Source organism: Acipenser ruthenus, chromosome 3 (genome assembly GCF_902713425.1).
Source record: "Acipenser ruthenus chromosome 3, fAciRut3.2 maternal haplotype, whole genome shotgun sequence".
Lineage (NCBI taxonomy): Eukaryota > Metazoa > Chordata > Actinopteri > Acipenseriformes > Acipenseridae > Acipenser > Acipenser ruthenus.
In genome coordinates, this window is record NC_081191.1 from 89,610,824 (window position 1) to 89,624,577 (window position 13,754).

General features: G+C 40.4%; 1 protein-coding gene across 2 annotated transcripts in view; it reads left to right on the top strand.

The window, feature by feature from the left end:
* LOC117435489 (succinate--hydroxymethylglutarate CoA-transferase-like) overlaps window positions 1-13,754 on the top strand; it is a 165,312-nt gene that overhangs the window by 20,504 nt on the left and 131,054 nt on the right. For both annotated transcript variants that reach the window (XM_059018736.1, XM_034058688.3), the window contains exon 8: window positions 330-473. In XM_059018736.1, coding sequence (XP_058874719.1) covers window positions 330-473 — 144 coding nt within the window. The remainder of the gene's footprint in view (window positions 1-329; window positions 474-13,754) is intronic.

A 13,754-nucleotide genomic window follows, 5' to 3' on the forward strand; every position in this document is an offset into this window, starting at 1 on the left:
TGCACTTGCACACATACAGCCTGTAATATAAATTTAGGTTGCTGCAGTGTGAAATCTCTAAGAACATTTGAAGCAAATGATTGTGCAGTGCATGAAACAGTTTAATAGTGTAAGTGGTGATATTTTTAATTTTGCATGGGGCTTTATTATGAGATGTTGTCTGTACCTGGTGTTTCAGTATAGAGCACAGTCTCTCATATGACGATAACCTATTGAGAATGTCACTAGACTGCACAGCAGAGAGTGAATATGTGACTGAGAGCCTTTTGACTACTGAGCACAGGTTTATGTTTATGCCGTGATGTTCATACCTCATGTTCCCTGTTTAGGACGGTGATCCAGTCAGGCCGGGGGTGGCAATGACTGATCTTGCCACTGGTTTGTACACACATGGAGCGATCATGGCTGGATTACTACAGAGACACAAGACAGGAAAGGGGCAACACATTGACTGTAATCTACTCTCATCCCAGGTACACAACGATCTAATATACTGTTTTAGGATTGTCGATGTGTGTGCTCATGCCTAGTAAAGTTCAAAGCATTGAATCAGTAACTGTATTGCATTTTTGGTTACGTCATTATTCTTTTCCAGTTTGGCACTCCTCCTTTGTCTCATCAATTCAAATTAATTTTGCACCATCTAATGATTGAAACCTATGTCTGCATTGAAATTAAACACATTTTCAATAAATACAGATATTACCCTTTATTTTATTTGGAGTGTATGATAAAGTGCGTTTAGGAAGTATACACACATTTATTATAATTTTTGTTTTCAAGAGCATCATCAGGAACAGACAAAAGAGGCATTATAATTTAACATCAAGAATGATGTATGAATATTATTTAAAAATACATTTTTGGTGCACTTTGTTATGTGATCGCAGGTCATTTTCTAAAATCAGGTTTTACAGCACTGAAGGTGGCTTAATTTAGGGACTTGGTACAGTTATGAAGGTTAAAATAGACTGATACTGAAGTCTATTGCTGATGTGTATGTTTAAACAAACTGCACAGGTTAAAGCTGCCTTATTTCACATATTGAAATGTTTTTAAAGACAATCCTTCTCTGAGAATAAGGTCCTATGAACCCCCCCAAGTGAATTTCAGTTTGCTATGTGTATATATTGCCACAGGAGGGATTTCTTTCCATCTTCCACCTCTTTAAGTGCTGCATCCTGTTTATTCTGCATTACAGGCAAACAGTAACAATTTGCTGCTCTTGATTTAATATGTAGGATAATATTTACTATTCTCATGTGTTTCCCAGGCTAAATGTGATAGTTCACCTGTGGAAAAAACATGTTATGTGTTGTTGGAACCACTGTATATATTGTCTTAGCATGCATATAGTATATATTCTTGTGCACATGTGGCAACACTGTGATTATTCTTTTTTCAGTATAAAGCAGTAGGCTTAATAAAGCTGTAAGGTGTTTTGGAATAATCCTTGAGCTACACAAAGATTCCAAGGCAGTCTTGTAGCATCAGACATTGCAATAAGTTAAACAAAAAATCTATGACAGTTTCACAACCTTGATCAATAAACACTCCACATAAACGACACATATTTTAAATCACCAGGGTATAATAACACAAATGTCTTGCTGGTAAAAAAAAAAGCCTGAAACAACTTTTTTTTTTATTTGGACTCGGATGATTACATACAGCAGGATGCACAGCAACTGTAATAGAAATAGAAAATGCTGACATTACTACAGGAGTGAAGCCAATAATAATCAACTCATTTGTCTCTAAAATACAAACGCAACCTCCGTAGTATATGTGCTCCTATATTAAAATGATTCTGATGAACAGCAGAAAGTTAAGCTCCTAAATATATTAAAATCGATTCTAACATTAAAGGAAATATGTAGGAGGTTTACTGCTTATATAAAATGTAAGTCTGATTAATCCCAAACCATTTTTCCACTCAAAGAGTATTTGTTTTAAAATGGTTAATGGATTGTTGATTTAAAATAAAATACAGTGATTTTATAACATATGCCAAGAAAAACGTCACAAATACATCTTGAATGTATCACTTTATAAAGCCCCGTACGCATAAGTTTGTTGGGGGCCCTTTATTGGTCAGTTTCTAAAAGCATTTTGTTATTATTATTAACAAGAGGAATACATTAAAGCATTTAAGGATCCTGTTTACAGGATTAAGCTTGACTGCATCAAAACAATTAAATTGCTGTTTGATAAGTTAAATATGCTATAGAAAACTGAGTATATAGACAGTGAAGCGTGCACTCCGAGATGTGCCTAGCACTGCCTCCCAACACTGCCTGTTCTGTGTGTGAGCTCTGTATAGCTCTGAATGAATGTACAGCAGAATGGAAGGCACGGAGGAGCTGTCTGGATGTGGTTTCAGAGTGGACAGTGGGTTTCTTTGTCACACTATTTAAAATGTAAACCCTTACATGTCCACAACCCTTTCAAGTTTCTGTCATTTTGATCATAATTTATAATTCAAGACCTTGAAACTTTTGCATCTGAACAGTGTCCTTTGGATGATACCCGTAAATAAAAAGGATGTGGGATTGGGATGTGGTTCTAATTATGTAATTGTTTGTATTCTTCTGTTGTGGTTCAGAATTCTCTTGGAGGTTTGGCTATCCTTCCTGTATTTTAATTGCAACCAGGACTCTAAAAAAGATTACTATATTGAGTTAGTTTAATCAGTATTTAGTATTTATTTTTGGTATAAAAGTATCAAACGTTTTAAGTAGGTGTGCAGTAGGTGTAATGTCTACATTTAACTTGACCAAAAAGGGATCTTTGGTTTTAGTGTCTGTTCTTTCTGTTCTTTTTTGACAATGCCCTTTGCCATCAGGGATTATTGTTTTAGATTCAACAGTTATAATCTGGCACAATCAAGGGTGATGACAGACTCACGCACAATAAATGACAGTTTATATAATGTATGTGCAGTGTAATAAAGACAGTTGTTACTCACTTGTGATGGAACTTGGTGTTTACATTATTAAGCATACTATATTGAGAGTATGACACTCAGGGTATACTGTGGTGGTGTCTGTCTGTACATCTTTCCATCTGTCTGTTTGTCACACTTACATTTTTGCATAGATCTGGAGAACCGCTATCCAATTGTCATGACATTTGATAATAACATTATTTATTGAGAATGTCAGATTGAATTTACTGTAGAAGGGGATGTATGTAATTGACATACTTGTTTGCATACAGTTCTTACCAGCACTAATTGCTGTTACTTTTGGATATAGAGGTTGAATCCCACAGGGGGCATTGACACCTGTCTAAATAGTTTCTATCTAAATATCTTATGATTACTTTAATCATGTTGTTCTTTAGAAGTGACCAAAATACATTTGCTGGAGCCAGGTTTCAGTTAATCCTGCCCTGCCCTAACATTAAAGGGTACATGGTCTTAACAATCCAGTCGTGGAAGCCCTACAGAGTACAGTGAAATGAAGGCTGTTCTGATAGTGGTCCATAGTGGTCAGTGTGGCATGTAATTGGACAGCAGGGTGCATTCTTGTACCTGTTTTATGCATTGTTAATGAACTATGCCATTCAACTGTGCCACTATTTTATTAGGGATGCAAGTCGGTTATGTTTTTAAAGCAGCTTTCAGATATTTGTCCACCGCATCCCTTAGCTTGTTTTGCAGCTTTGCCCAGATCACTGCTTATTCCAGTTTCATGCTTGTTTGTGACCTAAACCAACATTATATTTTCTTTCAGTACTTTTGCATTTGGCTGTTTTAGGCATTGGTTGATTTTTTATTAGGTCTACAGAGAGTAATTTTGCAACAGACTACATATACATAAACCATGGGTATCCCTACTGAGGGCTGCCCAAATCAATCAGGTAAATATTGCCATTGATTTATGTACCATATTACAATTATTAAGGGATGTTAATATGAACTGTCTATATGCAACAAAGTGTGCAATGAGCTCCTGAAAATACCACTAGTTTAGTGTTGAAACTGCCAACACCTTTTCATTGTACAAAAAATTTGGTTCCAGTTTCGGTTTGGTTTTCTCCTTTGACCTGGACGAACTAACCGTTAAGCAGTGTTTACATTACTCCACCAGAGGGAGCAGTATTACAACATTGTTTTACACCTTAGTTAGTTCTGTATTCTATATTCTATATAGTTCTATATTCTGTCTATAGCATTGTGTAGTCTTTCTTTATAGTGCATTTTGTTTAACCAAAATGCATTACATTTGAAAACACTTTTTGCCCCCTCTTTTAAATTAAGTTAGCAAAATGTGGGCGATTGACAGATACAGTAAAAGCTTGAGTGCCCAAAATACAGAGAAAACAAAACATTGATTTGCTTTAGCGACCCTGCTGAACATTGTATCTAACATATAAATGACAGGACAGAACAAGCTATACCTAATTACACAGGGTCACAAAGTAGCCCTGAACATATTCACGGGTTAAATTCAGCTTTATAGTATTTCCTCCATTTTCATTCTCCTGGTTTTAAAACAGAATTCTACAACCCGTTCATTAAGAGCTAAATGTATTTCTGAAATCCACTTAACACCCCCGCAATTCAAAGGACTTATTTGTGTACATGAGGGGGATATAGTGTCTGACAGGGGATTATATTGCCCAAAGCTAAAGGCAGGTATTGCTGAAAGATAACAATACATTTACAGCTTTCATGTTGTAAACATCTTTTTGATTTAAAATTTGTTTAAGCTTGTCTTCAGAAATCAGAGAAAAAAAAGAGGTCAGAGGTGTTGCTATGGAGGGTTGCTGTATGTACCAATGCTATATTGTTGTTATGAATATGTGCTGTTGTTATGGACTTCAGAGGCAAACCAAAATATGTTGCATAATAGTTTTTTAATGAATCACAAGATGGATTTTAAAACTAAGGTTTAATATATTGATAGCAGATTGTGTTAAATTGTTTTATATGTAACTTAATTTTGACTAATGCGCTTATATTTTGGATGTTTATTGTTTATTCAGACATTTTAGATTTAAGACATTTTCATTTAATTGCCTTTGGACACAGACAGCAAGAAGTTGTTTGTATAGGTAACCAATTCTTTCTTGGATGCTTTAGCTTATTACAAAATGTTAAACTGTTATACATATTTTAGTCTGTTATAAAAAGCTGGGACGTTAACAATGAAGACATTACAATAATGATTTAAAATATAAACATCTTCTGGACTTGGCTTGCACTGGGTCCAAGCCATTTTACACTTACTTGCTAATGCTGAATCAGCACATATTGCAAAGCAGCCTGCTCTTGCCATATTGTTTTCGCTGATGTGGGTGTAAAGACCATTGCTCCAATAGGACATTATTAAATACTGACATTTAAATCATTGACACATATTAAAGTACAGACAGAACTAAGATTTAAACATTTTACAATTACTTTAGAACTGTCAAGCTGTTCTTTAAAGATGACAGGACAGTATGATCTGCTGCATCTCCATTAATAAACCTTTTTGGGCATCTAGGTACACTTCCTTGTGACAGCTAATGCTAATTGAATATGCATTCCTTATGGATGTTGATGAATTACTATTGTCTTCCATCATGACTGACCTAATGCATCAACAAACGAAGGTGTCTTTTTATTGGGGCTTTTTGACAGGATGTCACAACCAGCCTTACACAGCGCCTTTTCTGGTCGGGAGGGAGATTTACAGTTCAAATACCTTTGCTCTTTGTCACAGGCTTGTATAGAGCAAAAAAAAAAAAAGATTAAAGGGCACAAGAAATTATGCATTCCGCTATGCTCTGGTGTACTGTAGTAAAGTGGGCCCATTCTAAAAAAGTGCTTTTTTTCACACAGAGCTTTCTGAACTAGTATACACTGTACTCATGGCTTCCGGTGATTATCATAACCTAAGCAATTAAAAAGAGAAACAAGGTAGAAAATATAAAAATAAAAAAATAAAAAACTAGTGTTGAATATAAGCTTGACAAAAATGCTTTTTAAGAAGTAACCAGTCTTCTTACTCAGGGACTAGATAAGTCACAGTGCTGCAACCCTATGTTGTCATCTATGAATTAGCACAACGATGCTACAGGTGAAGATAAGTAACCCTGGAAGAGTCAAGTTTTCCATGTGAACATCATTAGTGAGCCTCATTCGTGCTATAGGGGTCCACAAGTAACACAGCAGGACTTTAATGCTATAAAATGTATAAAATGTATAAAAAGGTAAACCGGGAAAGACTGTTATCTTTTATGAGGGTATGTGAGTCTTCATGCACCTGAAGAGAATGAAAACTGACTAGTAATGTGGAATATACATTAAATGCAGGAAAGAGTTCACAGCAACTCTGCTGAAAGAAAGGCACTCTAATCATCCAATTGAACTGAGCTGTGCAATGATCAAAGCCATTCAGACTATAGAAAAGCTTTGGGTGTTGCGACACAAAATAGTACAACGTTGTTGCATCACCACCTGATATCTCACAATTGTTTTGTGTGGAAGATTATGGCCTGGCTTTCCACCGCTATAGAACAGAATAATACTCTGCACTGTATTGAGAGGAAGGTATTCGGTATACCACCTGTATAAGGTTTTGAGATGTTACAAAATACTTAGTATTTTGTAGGATAATACTCTGAGCTTTCTCAGATAGACAAAGACAAACCCAGCACAAACTTCGCAAAGTGATTCTGAGGACACCCGACCAGCCAAGAAGCCCTGCAAGGGAAGCAAATGGCCAGAAGCTCATCCAAGGAATACACTGGCTGCAAGCCAGCACTTGAGTGTATATCAAAACATTCTGCAGTGTGTTTTTTTAAATTGTTTTTTCACCTGTTCATTTTCAGCATTGAAAAAAACAAGTGCAGTTTTTCATTAAAAACAAGCAACATAACTGTGATGTTTAAGCAGACAGTACCAACATGGCACAAATTAGGCAAGGGCATTTCAGAACAACCAAGCAAACCAAAACAATTGTTAACATTAGCTAACTTTACACTAGAGTAATTGCAAGGTGAATGTGGCACCATACGTCTGTCAATGTAGTTTTCTGTCCGATAGCATGACTGCATGAGGGAAATTCATGAACCAGTTTACTCTAGTGTCGTTAGCACCAGTTTTTCTGAAAGGAGAAAAATGCCCATTTAAGTTAGTAAAAAAATCATGAATTTAGGTCAAGCACTCTTAGGTATTCTTAATTAGTTTATTTCAAGTTTGGTAACATTAACATGTGTTTTTCTATTGGTTATAATATAATTTTGGAGTTAAGTTTCCCCCAAATGTGTTTTAAATGCATTGGAAATAAATGGAGGACCAGATATTAAGATTTCCAAATGCATTTTAACTTGCTGATTTTAGGTTCAGATTCAGTAACTGCTTTTATAATCTCTTGTGTGAACAAGTATTCTAAACTATTGAACTACACAATGCTGTAATTTATACACTCCCTGCCCCCTCCTTTTCCTTTGGTTCCCAAACACAACAAACTTCCAAGCCATCACAGTCCCTTTATATACATCAACCCCCCCCTTTAATCCCCTTAATCCCCTTAATCCTTATATTGGAGAAGGGAATGTTGGAAGCATCTAAATGGCTGACCTTATAAAGATGGCTGCTGTAAACCAGCCTTTGTTCCATCCTGATAAAGGAAGGAAGTTAGTGGCTTTAGCCCCTCCGTCTGTCAGGAAGACGAACATCACAACTAAATGTCCTTCACCGTGTCACAGTATGATACTGTTTTTTCGTGAGGCTGTTTACAACTTTAACTATAATGTTATTTTGTACCCCTTACCAACTTGCTCTTAAAGAGCCAGTTTCCTGTCTATATAAGTTATAACAATACCTGTAAGATATATCTGATCTGTGTTGAAGCTTGGTAGCATTGTTTACATCTTTGGCTGGCGTGATCATTCTTTCCAGTCAGGTAGCAGCACAGAGTGCACCCTGATAAAAGTCAGTAGATGCCCCTATTCATTATTGTCACTCAAGAGTTCCCCTGAGCTAACTTTTACAGATAGCTTCTCACGTTGCTGGACTACAGTCTGCCTGGTGTCACATGCAGAAGTGTCATCTGGGATGAATGAACTCAATGGCCTATCGATTTTAGACATGTTTTATCTTTGTATTTTTAGACACCATTAAAGAGTAATTTTTAAATTGGTATTGTATAGATTAAATACCAAGATCAGAGTTGTGTTTTCAAGACCGTGGTGGCTGTGAACTGAGGTCAGAACCACAATGTTAGTCATTCTGAACTGTAGTATTGTACTGACAATGGAGGATGATGGGCATTTTGAGTATATACAATTCATTAATTTATTTATTAGTTCATTGCTACAGTAACGTTACTGCAATAATAGAAAAAAAGACAAGACCCTGTATCTTGAAAATGCACTTCTTAATAAATATTATTATTATTATTATTATTATTATTATTATTATTTATTTCTTAGCAGACGCCCTTATCCAGGGCGACTTACAATCGCAAGCAAATACAAATACATTCAAGTGTTACAATATAAGTCATACAATAAGAACAAGAAATACAATAATTCTCAAGTGTGACAAACCACAATTCAATAATACAGCAGATAATAGTGAAAGTTACATCAGGATATGATTAAGTAGTGATAGTTACATCAGGATATGATTAAGTACAAAATACTACAGATTAAACACTTGGGAGATTACAATATTCTGAGGTACAGGATTAAATGCAGTAAAATAGGGGGCAGATAAGAGCAAAATAAAGCATATTTAAATGAAGGGTGATAGTGTCCCAGGATACAACAGAGGAGTTCTACAGGTGCTGTTTGAAGAGGTGAGTCTTAAGGAGGCGCCGGAATGTGGTCAGGGACTGGGCAGTCCTGACATCTGTAGGAAGGTCGTTCCACCACTGCGGAGCAAGGGTGGAGAAGGAGCGGGCTCGGGAGGCAGGGGAGCGTAGCGGAGGTAGAGCCAGTCTTCTAGTGCAGGCGGAGCGGAGAGGTCGAGTGGGGGTGTAGGGAGAGATGAGGGTCTGGAGGTAGCTGGGTGCAGTCTGATCAAGGCATCTGTAGGCTAGTACAAGAGTCTTGAACTGGATGCGAGCGGTGATCGGGAGCCAGTGGAGCGAGCGGAGTAGTGGAGTAGCGTGGGCGAAGCGAGGTAGAGAGAACACCAGGCGAGCAGCAGAGTTCTGGATGAGCTGGAGCGGACGGGTGGCGGACGCAGGGAGGCCAGCCAGGAGGGAGTTGCAGTAGTCTAGGCGGGAGAGTACCAGGGCCTGGACCAGGAGCTGGGTAGCATAGTTGGTGAGGAAGGGTCGGATTCTTCGGATGTTGCTCAGGAAGAATCTGCAAGTGCGTGCCAGAGTGGAGATGTGCTGGGAATAAGAGAGGCAGGGGTCCAGGGTGACTCCAAGGTTTTTAGCTGAGGAAGAGGGAGAGAGTGTGGTAGATTCCAGAGGAACAGAGATAGAGAGATCAGAGGAGGGGGAGGAGGAGGGAAAGAAAAGGAGGTCAGATTTAGAGAGGTTGAGTTTGAGGTGATGCGAGTGCATCCAGGAGGAAATAGCAGACAGACAGGTAGAGATACGGGAGGAGATGGTGGAGTCAGAGGTGGGGAAGGAGAGGAAAATCTGAGCATCATCAGCATAGAAATGGTATGAGAAACCATAGGATGCGATGAGGGGGCCCAGGGAGCGGGTGTAGAGAGAGAACAGGAGAGGACCCAAGACTGACCCTTGGGGGACTCCAGTCAAGAGAGGGTGAGGTGTGGAGGTTGCTCCACGCCAGGTTACCTGGTAAGTGCGGTTGGAGAGGTAGGAGGAGAACCAGGCCAGAGCAGTGCCAGAGATCCCCAGGTCAGCAAGAGATGATAGTAGAATAGAGTGATCAACAGTGTCAAAGGCAGCAGAGAGGTCGAGGAGAATTAGGACAGAGGAGAGAGAGGCAGCTCGGGCACACTTAAGTGAGTTGGTGACAGAGAGAAGGGCGGTTTCAGTGGAGTGAGCAGAGCGGAAGCCAGATTGGAGAGGGTCAAGCAGAGAGTGGTTGGACAGGAAAGCAGAGAGCTGGCGGTGTACAGTCCGCTCGAGGGTTTTGGAGAGGAAGGGTAGGAGGGAGACAGGACGGTAGCTCTGGAGGGAGGTGGGGTCGAGGGTAGGTTTTTTGAGGAGGGGAGTGATAGAGGCTTTTTTGAAGGCAGAGGGGAAGATGCCAGAAAGTAGAGAGGTGTTGAGGAGGGAGGAGATGAAGGGGAGTAGAGCAGGAGCAGCAGCTTGAAAGAGGTGAGTGGGGAGGGGGTCCAAGGCACACGTGGTGGGTTTGTGACCCTGGAGCAGGGAGGAGAGGTCAGAGTCTGAGAGGGGCAAGAAGGTGGAGAGGGAGGGCGAGTTAGTAGGGGATGTAGTGGGTGTAGGGGTTGGAGCAGGAGGGGGTGCGGGGGAGGGAGAGGTGTTAAAGAGTTTGCGGATATCTGAGATTTTAGAAGAGAAGAAGGAGGCAAAGTCGTCAGGGGAGATAGAGGAGGGAGGAGGAGGGGGGGGAGGGTTTAGGAGGGAGGAGAAGGTAGAGAATAGTTTACGTGGGTTGTTAGTGGAGGCTTGGATTACAGATTGGAAATAAGCACATTTAGCAGAGGAGAGAGTAGAGGAGAAGGAGGAGAGAAGAGTGCGGTAAAGGTCTAGGGCAGCAGGGAGTTTGGTTCTCTTCCATTTCTTTTCAGCAGATCGCAGTGTGATTCTTGCCGAGCGGAGCACAGAGGAGAGCCAGGGATGGGGAGGGGAGGGGCGAGCGGGTCGGGAGGTGAGGGGACAGAGGGAGTCGAGGGAGGAGGTGAGTGAGGAGAAGAGGGTGGAGGTAGCAGAGTCTACGGAGAGTTGTGAAAAGGAGTCGATAGGAGGGAGGTGAGAGAGAGCAGTGGAGGCAAGGACAGAGGGGGAGAGAGAGCGGAGGTTACGGCGAGAGGTGACAGTGGGGGTAGGAGGAGCAGGGAGAGGGGGGAGAGACAGAGAAAAAGAGATGAAATAGTGATCAGAGAGGTCCAGGGGGGTGACAGAGAGGTTGGAGGGGCAGCAGGCCCTGGAGAAGGTGAGGTCCAGTTGACGGCCAGCTTTGTGGGTAGGAGGGGACGGAGAGAGACAGAAGTCGAAGGAGTGAAGGAGAGGGAGGAATCCAGCAGAGTGGCTGGGGTTGGAGAGATGGATGTTGAAGTCACCCAACAGGACAGTCGGGGTAGACAGAGAGGGGAGGGAGGAGAGTAGATAGTCGAGTTCATCCAGAAAGTGAGTGAGAGGCCCAGGGGGGCGGTACAAAACAATGAGCAGGAGTTGACAGGGAGAGGTTAGTTGGACTGCATGAAATTCAAAGGTAGTGACAGAGAGGGAGGTGAGATCAGAGGGGACAGAAAAGAGTAAGGAGGGAGAGAGGAGAAGACCCGTCCCACCTCCCCGTCCGGTGAGACGCGGGGTATGGGACAGGACGTAGAGAGAGGACAGGGCAGCAGGAGTAACAGTGTTATCAGGGGACAGCCAGGTTTCAGTGAGAGCAAGGAAATCGAGCGAGAGGTGGGAGGCAAAGGCAGAGATGAAATCAGCTTTGTTAGCAGAAGAGTGACAGTTCCAGAGTGCACCAGAGAGTGTGCGGGAGGGGGGGAGAGGCAGAGAAATGAGGTTAGAGGGGTTGGAGGAGCAGTAGCGGAGGGAGGGCAGAGGACGAGGACGGGAGGACAGAACAGGGATGTGAGAGACAGTCATAGCAGGACAAGCAAGACAAAAGGCACAGTAGGAGCAGTGGGGTGGAGGATACAGACCTGACTAGTAGATGGCTTCTTCCAGAGCGCTGGTAGGTTCGGATCTAGTCGAACAGCGTCTCAGCGCAGGCCTCCCCTTGCTGGACTCCCACAGCTAGACTCCCGGCTCTTTTGTTGAGGCTCTTCTGTTGGCTGGCGCTTCGTGCTGGCGCTAAAATAAGCTGCTTGAATAAATGTTGTTACCCCTGCTTGGCAAAAGAACCAACTAAACTGTGTGGAAACCAATCAAATAGCAAAATCAACTGCTAATCAATTTAGCCACTCACCTGGTACTAATCACACACAAACTCAGCCAATTCAAACACCACCTTACAATGTCACCAAATGTAGTAGTTACAATTACAAAAAGCAGGAACTTATCTATCTGCCTCTCTCCCTGGTTCCCTGAAGAACTGTAACTGACATACTTTTAGATTGTGATTTAGATTGTGTTTAATTTCTGTAAGTTGCTTTGGATAAAAGCGTCAGCTAAATAATTAAATAATAATACAAATAACAATATCAAATATGATTCAAAGAACCTCCATCATCATTTTTCATTTTTGAAAAAAGCTGACGGGAGTGTGGTTCTCCTCCACTGACAAGGGGGCAGTATTGGAATGGCAGGGTACTTCTGCTGAGGTGAGCAGTTAAATCTTCATTCCTCCATTCTTTAGTTTGCAGGCGCAGGCCCACTCTCGTGAAGTAGCACTTTGATGGTTGGAATTTTATTTCTGTATTATTATTATTATTATTATTATTATTATTATTATTATTATTATTAATCGAAAATACACAAAAGATTGGCCCAGGTAACTTTTTAAGGTAAGGTAAAAATAATCTCAGCTCCTTTAGGTTGACGATGGAAACAGAATACTATGTATTCTGTTTCCATTGTCACAATACAAAAGGCCAGAAGGTTACATATTTCTGCACTGAATGTACAATTAGCTGTGATCTGAAGCAGATAACTTGTTTACTAATCCAGGGCAAAAGTTGCGTTTTTGGAGTGAGGTTATGTTATATAGGCACTTCTATGTACAGCTATGGCCTCACCTAGAATTTTATGATTGAGACATAATAATAATAATAATAATAATAATAATAATAATAATACATAGACATAATTTAGATCTTTTATTTAACACCATGTAATAAAATGAACTACAAAATGATATCACAAAAGTCTAACAGAAGCCATAATAGCAGTACAGTATTTCATGTTACATTTCGAAATGTCACATTTTTCTTTTTTTTTCTTTCAGTTTTTAGTTAAGTATGTGGAAAACTACAAAGCGGGATGTAATTCAGTATGTTAACATAACATTATTCCTGTTTAAGTGTGCACCAATAGGCTTTTGGCCTACACTGGTAAGGTGATGCACTGTAGAAGAGGCCAGTGTGTCTTGGCTGAAGGTTTTGTTGGGTTTTTCCTGATGGTTTTTGTTAAGTTGATGTTGGCTGATGAAATAAAAATTAAAGGACACTCAAGGCTGACCATGTAATTTTGTTCTGCACCGTCATGCTATTATTCTGGGCTTCAAATGCAAGTCATGTAAGGTAAATGTAACTGATTTCACAATGCATAAATAACAAGCAAATCTGTTAGTAGCAGTTCAGTGAGGAGTCAGCATGATAAGTATGTACAGTGTTGTATTTAAGCATCCTCCTCCTGTTTAGTGTGCAGCAAAACTAATTGCTTATATCTCTAAAACTGTTTTTGTCTCACAAACTTTAAACAATGCAGGTATAATATACACACTTGAGACATACTGTATCTGGCCTTGCACTCCTATCCAAATGACTGCCTGTAGTTATCTCTGATATGGCAGAACAGATTCCTTCAAACTGAATTATAAACTTGGCCTACATACAGTAGAAAGGTCTGCTGATAAGACATGGGGGGAGATCTGATAAAAATGTCCAACTGGTAGCTACAGTGTACAGCTCTTTTAGACAAACCTCACGGATCCTCCGAAAACCTTTGTCTTATCAGGACTTTTTA